We start from the raw sequence: 14,470 nt of genomic DNA, 5'->3' as shown, positions 1-14,470 counted from the left end.
AGACAGGGATCTGCTGGAGAGGGTCCAGCAACGGGCTACAAAGACGATTAGGGGATTGGAACATCTCTCATATGAGGAAAGGCTGAGGGACTTGGGTCTCTTTAGTCTAGAGAAAAGAAGATTGAGGGGGGATCTTATTAATACTTACAAATACTTAAAGGGAGGATGCCAGGGGGATGGGAGCAGTCTTTTTTCAGTGGTGCCCAGTGATAGGACGAGGGGTAATGGGCACAAGCCTGAACATAGGAAGTTCCATCTTAACATGAGAAGGAACTTCTTTACCTTGAGGGTAGTGGAGCACTGGAACAGGCTGCCCAGAGAGGTTGTGGAGTCTCCCACTCTGGAGACATTCAAAACCCGCCTGGACGCTGTCCTGAGCAACCTGTTGTAGGTGACCCTGCTCTGGCGGGGGGGTTGGACTAGATGATCTCCAGAGGTCCCTTCTAACCCTGACCATTCTGTGATTCTGTGTGATATGGGCTTTGAGAGATTTCATTTCATTTCACTATTACAGCCCTCGAGGACAGAATGGGTTTTAAGTTTTTAGCTATTCTCATAATTTATTAGCTGTAGCAGAACTGCTGCTTACAGTGGTCTGAATGTCTGGAGTATTGAGGGTTTTTTGGGGGTTAGTAGCAAAACCCAACTATTTTCATCTCCCTAGAAGCTATCGCTGTAATTATGTTACTATTCCATCCATAGGCTGAAAGGTTATCCATTTAAAACAGAGGAGGCTTATACCTTCTCGCAGTTGCTAACATTTCAAGCAAGAATAAAAAAGGAGCTTCTGGGAACTATTAGGCTGGAGTAAGGTTATTGGTGGGTAACTTTACAGATACAACTGCTCCTTAGAAACTCAGTAGTACCAAAATATCTCCTGAGAGGAGAACACTGTAATGCCTCACTGTTTTTTCCCAGAAATGTACAGAAGATCACCAACTTAAAAGCTGAGGGACAGACAAAGCTGAGCATGGTTACAACACAGAGGCTTAGCAAAGGTCAAGGTATCTTGTGAATCCATGTTCTTAGTGCTTCATGTGAGGAATTGGTAAGGAGGATAAATTAACCCTTGTAACTTCCTCCATACATAATACAGTGCAATTCTGTGACTGCATTGAAGAGTACTATTACTTGAGACCTTGACTGTCTGAAAAAAAATGGGGCAACAGGAGTCTCATGAAGTTCGACAAAGGGAAATGCAGAGTCCTGCATCTTGGGATTAATAACCCCATGCACAGGTAGAGGCTGGGGACCAACCAGCTGGAAAGCAGCCTTGAAGACCACCTTGGGTCCTGGCACACAACCAGAGGAACATAAGTGAGCAATGTGCCCTCACAGCAAAGGTGGCTAACAGCATCCTGGGCTGCGTTGGGAAGAGTGATTACAGGCTGAGGGAGGTGACCCTTCCCCTCTACTCAGCCCTGGTTAAGGCCACAGCTGCAGTGCTGGGTCCTGTTCTGTGCTTCCCAATAAGAGGCAGACATGGACATACTGAAGCAAGTCCAGTGAAGGGGCATAAAGATGTCTAAGGGACTGGAGCACCTCTCATATGAGAAAAGGCTGAGAAAGCTGGGACTGGCCAGCCTGTAGAAGAGAAGGCTCATGCGGGGATCTCATCAATGTGTATAGATAACCTGACCGAAGGGAGTGGAGAAGACGGAGACAGACTCTTCTCAGTGGTATCTTGTGAAAGTGCAAGAGGCAACAGGCACAAACTGAATGCAAGAAATATTTAAACAAAGGAAAAAAGTTTTTCAGAGTAAGGGTAACTGAACACTGGAACAGGTTGCCCAGAGAGCCTCCATCCTTGGAGATATTCAAAACCTGACTGGACATAGTCCTGAGCGCCCTGCTCTAGCTCACGCTGCTCAGAGAGGGAGAGTTGGACTAGACAGTCTCCTGGCATTGCTGCCAACCTCAACTATTCTGTGATTCTGTATAAAACTCAGTCAAACTTTATAGAAGCTATCTTCTTACCTTAGTGCACTATGCAGTGAAAATCTGAAGTACGGAAAACTAGAGAGAGCTGTGGAAACTTTATTGAAACAACACCAATCAAACAGCTTTAACTAAGCAAGCATACTTCATTCAGGTTACATAAAACCTTTCCTTTGTAGCAAAAAATTAATTAAAAAAAGCTCAGTTATAGTCTTCATAAATATCCCTGTAAAGACATTTTTAATGATTCCTTAAGCTAAAATAAATAACCTCAAAATACGCCAATATTACCCTGCTTCTAGCATCTAAATAAGAATGAATTATCTCTGTTTAAAATATAAATAAGAAAACCTGCATTGCTAGAAGCTAACTGCTTATCCACCCACCTCTATTCACTGGAAACCTGATCTTTAAAAAGGTGTGTGTGGGGGAAGTCATTCCAGTTGAATGCCTTACCACCATGAAAGCATATTAAACCTGGGGCAACCATTTGCTCTCTAGTCACTGATATCCTCTATAGTAGAAGCCCCTGCCTTCTTTAACATATTATGCTAAAAATGAGTGCACAGAAAATAGCAGAGGAAATGAACAAGGAACTTGAAAAATGCATTCTGATTCTGGTCACCATAAGTGAATGACTTCCAGGTATATTTCACACAAGGCTGAAAAATGCAAACAACATGACAAGTTTTATTTAGAGAAAAACAAAGCTGATTTAAAAAAAAAAAACACAATTGATTTGATACAAAAAAAAAGCTGCACATTACTGTTGCAAATATAATGTCTTACTAGAGGTAGTTAGAATTGCTTTTGCTTACCTTAAAGTATGAATTAATGACAAGGAAATGGATTGTACAGAACCGTATTTTGACATAATCTTCAATCTATGGAGGACATCAGCCCATTGACCTCCAGCTCTAGCTTTTCTCAGGATGAAAACTATTACTTTTTTGTTTTCTTTTTGAGCATAGCAATCCTTTAATGACAATTTCTAACATGTACATGTCAAGCATGCTCAGGCTAACTTCTAAGCTACCCGTGACCATTTAAACCATTTAAAATGTAAATACTTAAAAATAGTCAGAATCTCAAGTTTAAATTCAGTCATTTCAGGTGGCATCCATCCTGTGAGTTAGGTCATGAGTCTTAAATAGTTGTTCAGACACACTTTACAGAACTGTTTCTGAGAGAAGTCCATCCCTCTGCCTCTAAGTCCACTTTAACCCTAAGAATGCATTCCTAAATGGAGAGCTCAAAAAGATTACTAACAATATGAGGACAAGAATTTGGTGCTTAATTGTTCTCTGTAGCTTTGAAAAATTTCCCAATAAAGAAAAGTGGGTTTAACTTCCAGAAAAGCACAGCAGCTACAAAACCCAGTAAGACTGAGTGAAAGCAAAATTTGCCTCTTTAAAAACATGTCTTTTTAAAATTTAAAATAATTAATTGTGTATTTAGAAGCCTAAAGTACAGGCATGTAAATATTTTGAACTTTTAGTTTTTAAAAGAGGCTTTTCATACTTACTAAATCAGAGAATCTTGGTGAGTAATGCTATCCCATTGCTATTTTGGTGCAGCAACAATGAATCACCTTTATTACTTAACACATCCATTCTGAAGAATGCAGGATTACCATGATTTGTACTGGCATCAGTGTACTGGTGTGAATGTCAGCCAGAATAATAAAGCAGTTGGACTATGGACATCAGGATTTTCAAGGGCACAAATGGACTCCTGCTGCTCAGCTCTACATAACTACTTGTAGACGCTCATTACCTAATGGCTTGTTGGTTTTGAAACTCATTTTAAATGAAAAGTAGCAGCCTCCATACTGATAAAGTCTCCTAAGTCTCTCTACCCTTGTGGAAAATGTCAACATTGTGAAGGGAAAATGAAAAGCTGTCTTGGAATGTAAAAGTAAAAATGGAAGTTTTTGTTTCAAGATTTTGCTCACATCTCCCTAGTTCAGGTGTCTTGTGCCCTCCTCTCTCCTAAAGCGCAGTGTGTCTAGACTATCCTCTCCTAGCACATGCCAGACATCCTCACTGAGCCAGCATGGGAGCCCTTGTTAATAACTTATTTTGAGAAACAGGACCTAGCAGAGGTCCAAAAGTTAGAAATAGGAGACACACAAACTACATTTTCTATTAAGGGGTTTATACCTTATTTGACTTCTCATTAAAGCAGAAAGAACGATTATTCTTTCTGAGACTCTGTCAGGGCCTTGAGTGTACCAAGAGGCACTACAAACCCTTCTCCCCGCCTTCCATGGGTTTGGCTGCCTGGGCTCAAGGCCAGCTCTAACACTGCACAACTGTTTAACCTTGGGTAAGACTGTGACTGCATTGAAGAGTACTATTACTTGGGACCTTGACTGTCTGAAAAAAAACAGTGCTGGGTGAGAGAGTTGGGAGAAGTCTTGTCAGGCTTCTCCCCTCTTCTCTTGGGAACTACACTAAAGCTTAGACTGCATTTAAGCCCTTGGTCCTTGCTTGAGTTACCCTACTGGTGGGCCTCTATCTGGTCAGGTACCTCACCGATCTTGACCCACAGATTTTACTTCCTGGCTTGACCTTGGACCTGGCTCATTGCTACAGACTCACCTGTAGATCTGAACTCTTGGCTTGACTTTGTTCACTGCCAGTGGACCTGCTCTGCTCCCTTTGTTCAGGTACTGTGGGACTGCTCCTTCGTGAGTGATGCCACTGCCCTGCCTGCCTTGCTGTCAGCTCCCTACTCAGCTCTGTTGTGGAGCAGCTCACTCTTGCTTTTCCCCTAGAGTGTCAAATTCAGTTGTCAATTGAAAAAAAAAAAAAAAAAAAAAATCAAATAACTTTTCAGACAGCACTCAATGAAAGGTGGGTGGTTCTTTCTACCGATGTTGCTATTAATTCAGCCCCAAAAGTCTTAGAAGAATATAGTATGTTCATTTGTGTAAGTATAAAGATCGGTATGAAGCTGAGATCAGCTTCACAGTAATTGTCGTGACCTTCCTGGAGTTTTGGCATTCATAGTTTTATTCACCATCTCTCTCAGTGATGCTCCATCAGAGATACAGAGCAAAAAGTGTTTGAAGCTTACAAGTAACACTACCTATCCTAGGTTTTCTGGTAGATTCAGGATAGGTCTTATCATTATATCCAAATGAATATTTTAACTCCATCCTTATGTGAGACAAAAGGCTTGCAGCAATAATTCTTGGTAGCAAGCTGCAGCCTGAATAACCTCCCTCCTCTGCTTTCTTATCCAAGAACTGGTGCCTTTTTAAAAGGCACCCTCCTGGTAGGCAGCAACTGACTTAAGACTACAGAATTCCACAGCATAATTGGTCTGGGTCAAAAAAAAAAAAAAAAAAATTTTTAAGTTACAACCATTTCAACAACAGCAGAGTGGAGCAACGGTTCTTCACATTTATGCATTACCTTTCACTCTGGGAACTCCAAGCTGCTTACACATTACACAAGGTGAGTTTCACTGAACTCTTGTGAACTAGTTACCCATTCTGCACAGAGGTAAACCAAGTCTGTGAGAGGTACCAGGGACTTACCTAACAATACACTGCTGCAAAATAACAAAAAACTTGACAGATGTAAGACTCATAACCACAAAGATGGTTTGGTTACTCCAATAATTTTTTTGTTTCTTTTGGGCAACGCAAAACAGGAATTAAACACAGTTACACATCAACTGATCATGCCGGTTTTCTTTGTAATTCAGATGATGGTACTATTTTTTTAAAATAGTTGCTAATGGTTTGGTGGGTTTTATTATTATTTTTTTTACATTGTCTCTCTTGGAAGTTGAAAAATACAATACAATGAGATTAAACAAAGTCCTTTCCTCAGTAAGGACTCTGTAGGAATGTGTTATGGGACAGGAAGGTAACCTTCTCAGTGCCATGACAGTTTCAGTTGTTGTGATTTTGCAAGAGTGAGGGGCAACACAGTAGAGAAGCATGTTGCTGATGTGGAAGGGCTTTTTTCAGGTCTCCTTTCTCTGAGAAGCTTGATATGTTTGTCCCTGCCATCTGCTCCACTCAGCAGGTATTTCAATTGCTAAAATTCATACCAGGGATCATCAAGACAATACCTCCAATACGCTACACAACATACAAGAATTAATTTGTGCAAGGTCTGTACTCACGCAGAAGTTGTCTGCATATCATGCCAGCTTTTGCTAAAGTTCTGCTTCAGTTCATTCATCAGACTTATGCCAAGCTTTTGTTTAATTTCAACCAGGTGCTTTTCTTTGGCTGCTAGCACTTGCCGCAAAGTTGAAATTTCATCCTCTAGCTGAGAGACACAAAGAAGAAGGAGAAAGGTGTTAGCTTGTTCCTACAGAACGAGAAACGCACACTATATCAAGAGATTAAATGACTCTCACATAAACTTGCATTTTTCATAGGTGACTAGAGAGACAGAGAGATTGAAGAGATGGAAATCACAAAGACATGTCCAGAACAGAACTGACACTACATTAAATTAATATTTCAAACTGTGTCACCTATGTGCACCATCATACACATGCACCTGATAAGAGAGAGAATTCTCCACTAAGAAAGTGACTATTGAGCAACTTGACCAAGATCTGCCTTAGGGCATTAGGAGTCTCAAGCATCAGCGTTCCATTCACTTGTAAAATAGCAATGGGCAGAACAAGAGAAGACTGGATAATTCAGGCAGATAGTTCTCTTTGAATGCACAGGGTTTTAACTTCATATTTGCAGCTTTTTAGTCTTCCACTCATGAAAAACATAGATGCAAATTCTTAGAAGCAGGTTAAAAAAAAAATAATTGCATTGTAACATATGACTTGACTCATAAAAAGTTACATCCTTGTCACATGAGTATTATCTATACTTTTAGGCCCTACATATTTCAAAATAGTAACATAAAACTACATAGGAGATGGACTGTTAACATGAGTGACCAGGTCCTACACAAAGCATAGAAGCATTCAGAAGACACAGCAGATTAGCCTTTTCAGAGCTCGTAGTCATTAACCCAACTGTGCAAATTCAAGTTATAAAGACACCATTCAGCCCAAACAGAGGGATACAATTCTCCCTGCAGTGGACATTATTTGAAACATTTAAACCAAGCCAGTGTTTTAGCAAGGCAAGGATCAGAACTCTTGACTGAGAAGAGGGACTGCTGAATCAGCCTGCCACTGGCTCAGGATCCTTCACCTTAGGCAGCACTCCTACGAGCTGGATTTGTGTCCTTCATCCAGGGGCCTCCCAAGCCAAATATACACGCAGCACTCAGAGGTACCGAAGCTAACGAGGGCAAGTGACACCAGAGCAGCTGCCTTTCACTTCAGGTTTACAAGTTCCCTTACTGACTGTGTTCCTTCCTCCATATGTTAATAGGATGACATATGGTAATGTATCTGATTACCATATGTTAAGTTCCCTGGAACCACAGCCTCCCTGTGATTTAACTCCATAGGCTGCAGGGAATGAGGCAAGCACCAGCTGCATCAGTTGCTGACCTCTAGGGCTATATTTAGGATGTAAATACCAGCATTATTTTAATTTTACACACTCATGTATTCTGCTTCCTTGTAAAACTGGCTGCAAGCTCATTGTTCTTGGAAAAGTCTCACCCTCGAATCCCCCAGCTATCGGTTTCTCTTTTGTCACTACCTGCTATCTAAATTATTCAAGCAGCTCAGGAATTAAGCAGCAAGACTATGAACACAAGGCAAAATCATGACCTCAGTGAAGCAGATACCAGTATTCACCAATGCCCGCTATGTCAACATTTCCCAGTACAATATATAACAATCCAAAATTGCTTTGTACCTTCCCATATCCTTCATACTCCATTATATTCCCAATCTGCAAATGAAATGCTGTCAAGAGGCAGCATGAGTTTCTCTTCTGAGGATAACAGGTTAAATGCTTACAGAAAGAAGAAATCACAAATGTCAGCATTTCTCAGGTAGCAGTTCAGAGCTCCCTTTAGTTGTTTCCCACCCACAGCAAACCCCTTAGTGCACAAGTCTGCCTGAGTAACACTGCTAAAGAACTTAATTTAAACCAATACCAGTATGCTTACATGTACTTAAACATTAATGCTTTCCATATGGGCTAGCACTAGGCTGATCATTAGGTACCTGGATATGTAAACATTCAAGGGCTTCTATTAAAATTACTTTCCATCTGTTCCATTGAACAGACACCTAAAGCTGTAAAGCCCTAAGCAAGCATTAACCATGTGCTCAGTGGCGTAAATATGAACAACGTTAATACAACTGTATTAAAAATAAAAAATTGTTTTTCTTTAGAGATGAGAGTCTGGTTTCGATTTCACAAAATCCTCAAGTTCCATCATTTTAAAATAATGGAAGATACAAAGCCTCCCTGAAGCACTCAGATATCAGTGATTGAAGACTGAAGTAGTCAGAAAGGATTAGGGACTTATAGTGGGATCTTGAAAAGCATGTAAGTAGGTTACATACCTAACTCCCATGGAAGTCAGGTATCACCTGCTTCGGCATTTTTGAAAAGTCCAGTGTTATAAATACAGACTCCATTATGAAACTAGGGCTTAAGTCAATAGAAATACAAGCTTCTAGTCCTCACGCTTCCCTTCTAAGCGAAACGGGCTCAGAAGAATAGTGATGCATCATTAGGGACAAGTTCTCTACTCCCTTTTTGTGGGCTTAGGAATCAGAATTAATAGGTGTTTTTTTCTTTCCTCTGTTATTGTTTGGGATATGTGTAAAAGCAAGGAGAGGAGCTGACAACCTAAGACACTACAATTCCTATGATTAGCTGACATGAGTAACATGTAAATCACACAAAGGTGAGACCCCAGGAAAAAAATCCACACAGATCTCTCTGAAATCTGGAACTGACTAGTAATATGGGAGAAGGACAGTGAAGTCCAGCACACAAACACATAAAAAAAAAAAGTATTATCCCTTGCTTTGCCTTTTTTTATTATTATTATTATTTTAGGGCAAATTGTATGTTTTAGGAAGTTGAACATCCCTTTAAGATGGTGACATGCCTGAAAAAAACGACCACACTCCAACATATAACCTTACCCATTTTTTCAGTACAAGCTCACAAAACAGGTCATACAATACAAAACAGAAAGTACTTATTCAGTAAAATGGAGCATTTTGGATAAACTACTATTAATAAAAATATATGTCAGTTGGAATTACCTATATTCTAAGATACACATTGTAATATGTAAAACATGGAGGTGGAAAGATTCAGTTATTGGTTGGAATAATACTGATGAATGGGTTGAATGGTAAGCTGAATAGTAAATCGTATGTTTGTTTTAAGGATCAAGGCAGTAAGCGATTAAAACATTAAGGGACCCCAACAGAAAACAGAAGCCATCATAGTTAAACGTGTACTTCTAAGTTAGATTAAGCATACTTTTTCCCTGCCACTACACCACCCAAATGTATAGTGCCCTGACCTGGCTGTTTGCACAGCCCTCCTCACCAGGGGAAACTGTACCAGGTAAAAGCCATCACCGAAAAAACAAGAGCTATTTTTAAGGCAGATCAGTTCCTAGATCCACTGCAGAGAGGTGCACAAATGCCTGTGTGGATACAGCACAGGGGCAGGAACGAGTGGCTGGAGATGGAGGAGAGGCAGGCAGTGATCAATTAAAGCAGCACATGCAATACACCCAAGTGGAGGTCAAGTGCTGCGGTATGTACACCACAGGCATACATCACTACTGAAAGGAAGGCAGACATGGCAGGCAGACATGGCAGACACTCTCATTAGGAGTGAGAACTACCTGAGGGACAGGCTTTGCCGGGTATTGTTTAAAGAAATAAAAAGCAAGTTACACACACAACACCCGCAGTGTGATAATATGCTGACAAAGACTTTAAAAGGAGCCAGCAACTACAGCAAAGCCACCAAAGAAACCAAGGCCATGGTCCTTTGGAGCTCCTCTTGGAGCTAGTGCTGTCCCAAGCAACTCCCACTGTCATCTGTGAGCAGGTACACCCATCTTCAGTTGCACCACCACTATTCACCTCGGCACAGCTGCATGACACTGGCTCACAGCACAGCACCTCCCAGTCACGCTGCCAAAACCAGCCAGGAGGCCCGGAGGTGAAAAGAGTAGGGGTAGAAATTTTGAAAGCGCAGTGCCACAAAGTCTGACATCATGGAACCATGGTTCGGAAATACCCTGGATCCTCAGGGCAGGCTCACACACTTCACTACCACAGGTACCACCGTGGCAGCCAGGCTGCAGCATACATCTGCCCACCTGTGCTAGAACTGAATATCAACTCTCTGCATAGCTATGTCCTATAAGAAAAGCTGGAAAACATGTAACGGACAAAAAAACGTAACAAGGAAAGACCAGCTATATCACTAGTAGGAAGAGCAACTACACGGGAGTACTTGATAACATAAAGACATTCATTTTATGAGGAAAAAAATAATTTTTTCCTTCATTTCATTGGCTTTCAAAAAAAAAATAATCACAATACTGCACCTTCTCTATACTGTTCTTTCACATAATCCTTTTTATCTCAGAAGACACAAAGAAAGTTACGGCAAGTGTACAGAAAAACTGTCTCCCAATGAAACCAGTCCATGGGACCCTTCAATTTTGATTAGCTATTGTATTTGGTAAACTAGCGATTGTTATCGAATTTTTATGCCTTTTCAAAATTGCCGAGTATTGTAACATGTATACTAAAACGCATAAAATATTTGTAAGGAAATGTGAGTACCTTACTGTGGTAGCCTTTTAAAGAAAGTAGTTGTAACTGAACACAATAACACAGCACAAAAAATAACAGGCACTTCACCTCTGCACCAAATCATATGGCTCAAGCTTTACACCTCCAGGCTGAGTACCTGTTCATTTATAAGTTTTTCCTTGGGTGAACAGCACCCAGAGACATCAGGGACACACATAAATAAAACTGGTGATAAGTTAGCAGAAAAAAGTACTCACATTTTTCCTCAAACTTAAACATGCAGTAACACGCATAGCTGAACTTAGAACCTGTGCATCAGCTAGAAAGCTCGTAGATCAAACCAGATAGCTGCTTTTGTGAAGGTATGGGAGGGGGGAGACAGCAAGGAGTAAATGACTACTTTGATGAGTGTAATGGAAGGACAACTGACAGCAGTGAGCAAGATAGCTCAAAACCTCAACCCCCGTCGTGACTCAGGAGTCATTGTACCATGCTCCTCACACAGAGAGGAAAAAAAATATCTGTTTTGCTAATAAGCGTTTGGCCTTATGTAAAGTTTTTGGGTTACAATTTTCTGCTTTTATTCTGAAGCATCAGACTGACTTCTGCTAAGTCAAATGACTGTTAGAAGTTCCTGTAAGAGTTACTCATTTTACTCGCATTGTAGAAATTCCAAGGCTTGATTAGAGTCAGAGCCCTGCTGTGTTAGCCAGACTACAAATACAGGAACAGAGTTAGTCCACACTCTGAACAGCTTCCAGTACAAAGAGACTGCTAGCAGGGGAATAGGAAAAGAGTATACCAGAAACCTGTCAGAAAACCAGTATTGCTTCCTTCCCCTCCTAATGTCAGGGAAGGAAGGAGGAAGACAACAGAGAATATGTATATAGAGCAGATACACAACACAGAGAGGGAACATATTTTTTTCTGTTTAAATACATGCACAACAGGTGCTCACCACAGCTCCCCATTATATCAACTATTGAGTGACTGCAGCATTAAGGAAGATTTGAACCCTTCAGAACAATAAAAAGAAAGGTGCTTGTTCCTACAGGCTCAAACAGGTATTACCTAACACATAAGGAAATGGAAGAAAACAAAACTACCACTGGTGGAAGAGAGGGGGCTTGAAAGTAATGACTAGCAGCTTTGCAAAAGGAAACATTAGCCAATTCCCACAGAGGTTTCTCTCTGGAGTCAAGCTCTTACATGTTTTTTAGTCTTTTCTAAGAATCATAAGCCTCATTTAAGTTTAGACTTTGTTCATGCTAAATTCAAGTTTTCCAAACCTTTCTTAGCATAATTATCAGTTTTATTTTGTTTTCAAGCATAAGCTATGTGCCAGTAAACTGCTGCGAGCAATTCAGAAAATAATTTCTAGGTCAGCCAGGATCATGATATTTGAAAGGCAATCTCTCACTTGTGTGTTGGTACATGAATTAAAACATTTCTACCATGAGACACTGAGAACTCTCTGCTCCCACAGGAATCAGCAAGCAGGAAGGATGCCCAGAAACTCTTGATATAAATTCTCTTGAGAGAGGCATATCATTCTCAGATGGTTGCAGGAAGTTCTTTTTTTTTATTTCTTGTTTCCATCTGCCTCTTAAGTCCCTTTCATCAGAAAAGAGAAGAGAATCACAGAATGGCTGAGGTTCAAAGGGACCTCTGGAGGTGATCTGGTCCAATCCCCTGCCCAAGCAGGGCCACAGTTGTGCAGGACTGTGCCCAGATAGCTTTTGAATATCTCCAAGGATGGAGACTCCACAGCCTGCCTGGGCAACCTGCACCAGTGCTCAGTTACACTCACAGTGAAAATGTGTTTCCTGATGTTCAGAGGGAACCTTCCATGTTTCAGTGTGTGCCCACTGCCTCTGGTCCTGATGAAAAGATAACAATGAACATACCAACTCCTATGTCATCGCTATGTGATGAACTGAAAAGTAAAGTTTCGGTTTCCCTCTTATACTTACAGAAATGACAGGATCAGCAAAGAAGTAAAAATTAACTAGCAACTCAGAAACACAAGGCTTGATAAAACATTAAAGCATTTCACTAGAAAATCCTAAATCAGCACTGAAGGTAAATGACTTGAGAGACATTAAGAGAGTCTTAAAAAATTAGTATTTTGATTAAGACAAAGAAAACTCTCCCCCTTCATACAGCTGTGATTACTGTTATTTGTCTCTCATTTAAAATAAACCAACCCTCACTTTTTCCCAGTCTCTCATTTTCCATTGTGGAATTTCACTTCTGTTTCTGCAGTATTCAGCAGCAGTAATTAAAACTGAATCCACTCTCCCATTGTAGACTGAATCCATACAATCTCTTTAACCTTTCTAATAAAAAGACCACATGGTTCACACCTTTTTCTTCCAATCTCTTTGCTATTAAGTATTATTTTTAAACCTCTTCATGGTGCTATGACATCTTCAGAAGTTCTTTAATTAAGAAAACAACAAATGCAAACCAAAAATATAACCTTCTCCAAACACATCAGTGTCAAAGGAAACAAAAATGTGGTGAAATTACTGTTCTCATCATCATCAATCTCTTCTGGAACCATCATCATCAGCTTTTCCTCTGAGAACCACACAAAATCTTTTCCGTCAGGTGTCACAACCACTAACAACAATACCATAGATCTGATAAGAACACCACCTACCATTCTTTATAAAGGAAGGTTTATTTATGAAGACATACGTCTTGACTAAAATGGTAAGGTATATTTAACTTTCTCGCTACAATCATCAAGTAGAAGATATTTAATCTTCAAAAAAACATATAAGGAAATTAATTGCTTCACATTATTGTAGCCTAGAATAATTTTACTAAAAAGGAAGAGCATACCTTTACAATGCGTACTTCAGCCTACAATTAATATCTTCCAGTTTAAGGAAGTAGAAACAGTAACACTCATAGAAATTCAAATTCATTACCTTGACTAGCTCAATCTTCAACTCTTCTTTTTCTTCTTCAGAAATCATATTGGTGAAATCAACATCGGTGACCACATCTTCATCTGCTTCATGTAAAGACTGGGTTTCCAACAGGCCTTAAAGAGTTAAAAGGTCAAGACAACCGTTATTAATTATTTCAGCTACGCTATTGACCTCTCCTAAAATCTAAGAATGATACAATATTCACCCTCTAGGAAAAAAAAAAAAAACAAAACCCAAAAAAACCTTTTCCTGCTAAAGGTCATTTGGATTCTGCTCCTCTTTGCTTCTGAAAAGCTACTGGAAGTATCAGATGATAATCTCTGCGCAGAAGCAATTTAATATGTGAAAGCACCACTCATTCCCAGAAAGCAATCACCTTGGACCCCACTAGTGCCTAACAAGGCACTTCCTTGCTTCTAACAATGCAGAAGAAAAAAAAAGGGGGAGGAAGAGAAAAAGAAAGCTTTTTCTTCAAAAGCTGGTTGATGTGGATCACTGATGCGAATAGCAGCAATAGCACACTGAACAATATAGGAAGTATATTACTGAGCCAAATTTGCTTTAAAAGTACTTCTGATCGCAGCAATTTGAGAACCTTACAGATGTACACAGTTTTCAGAAGCAAATGCCATACCTACTGTTTGAATTTCTTAGAGAGAAGCATACCTTGATCAGCCAATCTAAACCAGTGAAGGGTGAACAACTATACTGGACCTCCAATTACTTTCTTCTTCTGCGTGTCCAAGACCAGGATCAGTATGTATAAGCACATGCATAAATGTTTGCGAGACCTGTGCCTGCCTAGTACAATATATACAGAGGAAACAAAGCATGTCCTATCTCCCAATCATTCAGTTGAGAGAAGAATGACTGCTAGGATTCCAGCCATT

General features: G+C 40.2%; 1 protein-coding gene across 3 annotated transcripts in view; it reads right to left on the bottom strand.

Moving 5' to 3' along the window:
- Window positions 1-14,221, bottom strand: part of TPD52L1 (tumor protein D52-like 1) — a 41,149-nt gene extending 26,928 nt beyond the window's left edge. For 2 of the 3 annotated variants that reach the window (XM_009880145.1, XM_009880146.1), the window contains exons 1-2: window positions 13,578-13,685; window positions 6,082-6,230 (exon numbers count right to left, since the gene is read on the bottom strand). In XM_009880145.1, the coding sequence (XP_009878447.1) occupies window positions 6,082-6,230; window positions 13,578-13,625 (197 nt within the window). In that variant the 5' untranslated portion in view covers window positions 13,626-13,685. Of the gene's footprint in view, window positions 1-6,081; window positions 6,231-13,577; window positions 13,694-14,214 lie in introns of those variants that run through there. The other variant, XM_009880144.1, reaches the window with a different exon arrangement.
- Window positions 14,222-14,470: the final 249 nt, after the last annotated feature.

This window comes from Charadrius vociferus, unplaced genomic scaffold, assembly GCF_000708025.1.
Source record: "Charadrius vociferus isolate BGI_N301 unplaced genomic scaffold, ASM70802v2 scaffold82, whole genome shotgun sequence".
Taxonomy (NCBI): Eukaryota; Metazoa; Chordata; class Aves; order Charadriiformes; family Charadriidae; genus Charadrius; species Charadrius vociferus.
This window is presented reverse-complemented; position numbering and strand designations above follow the sequence as displayed.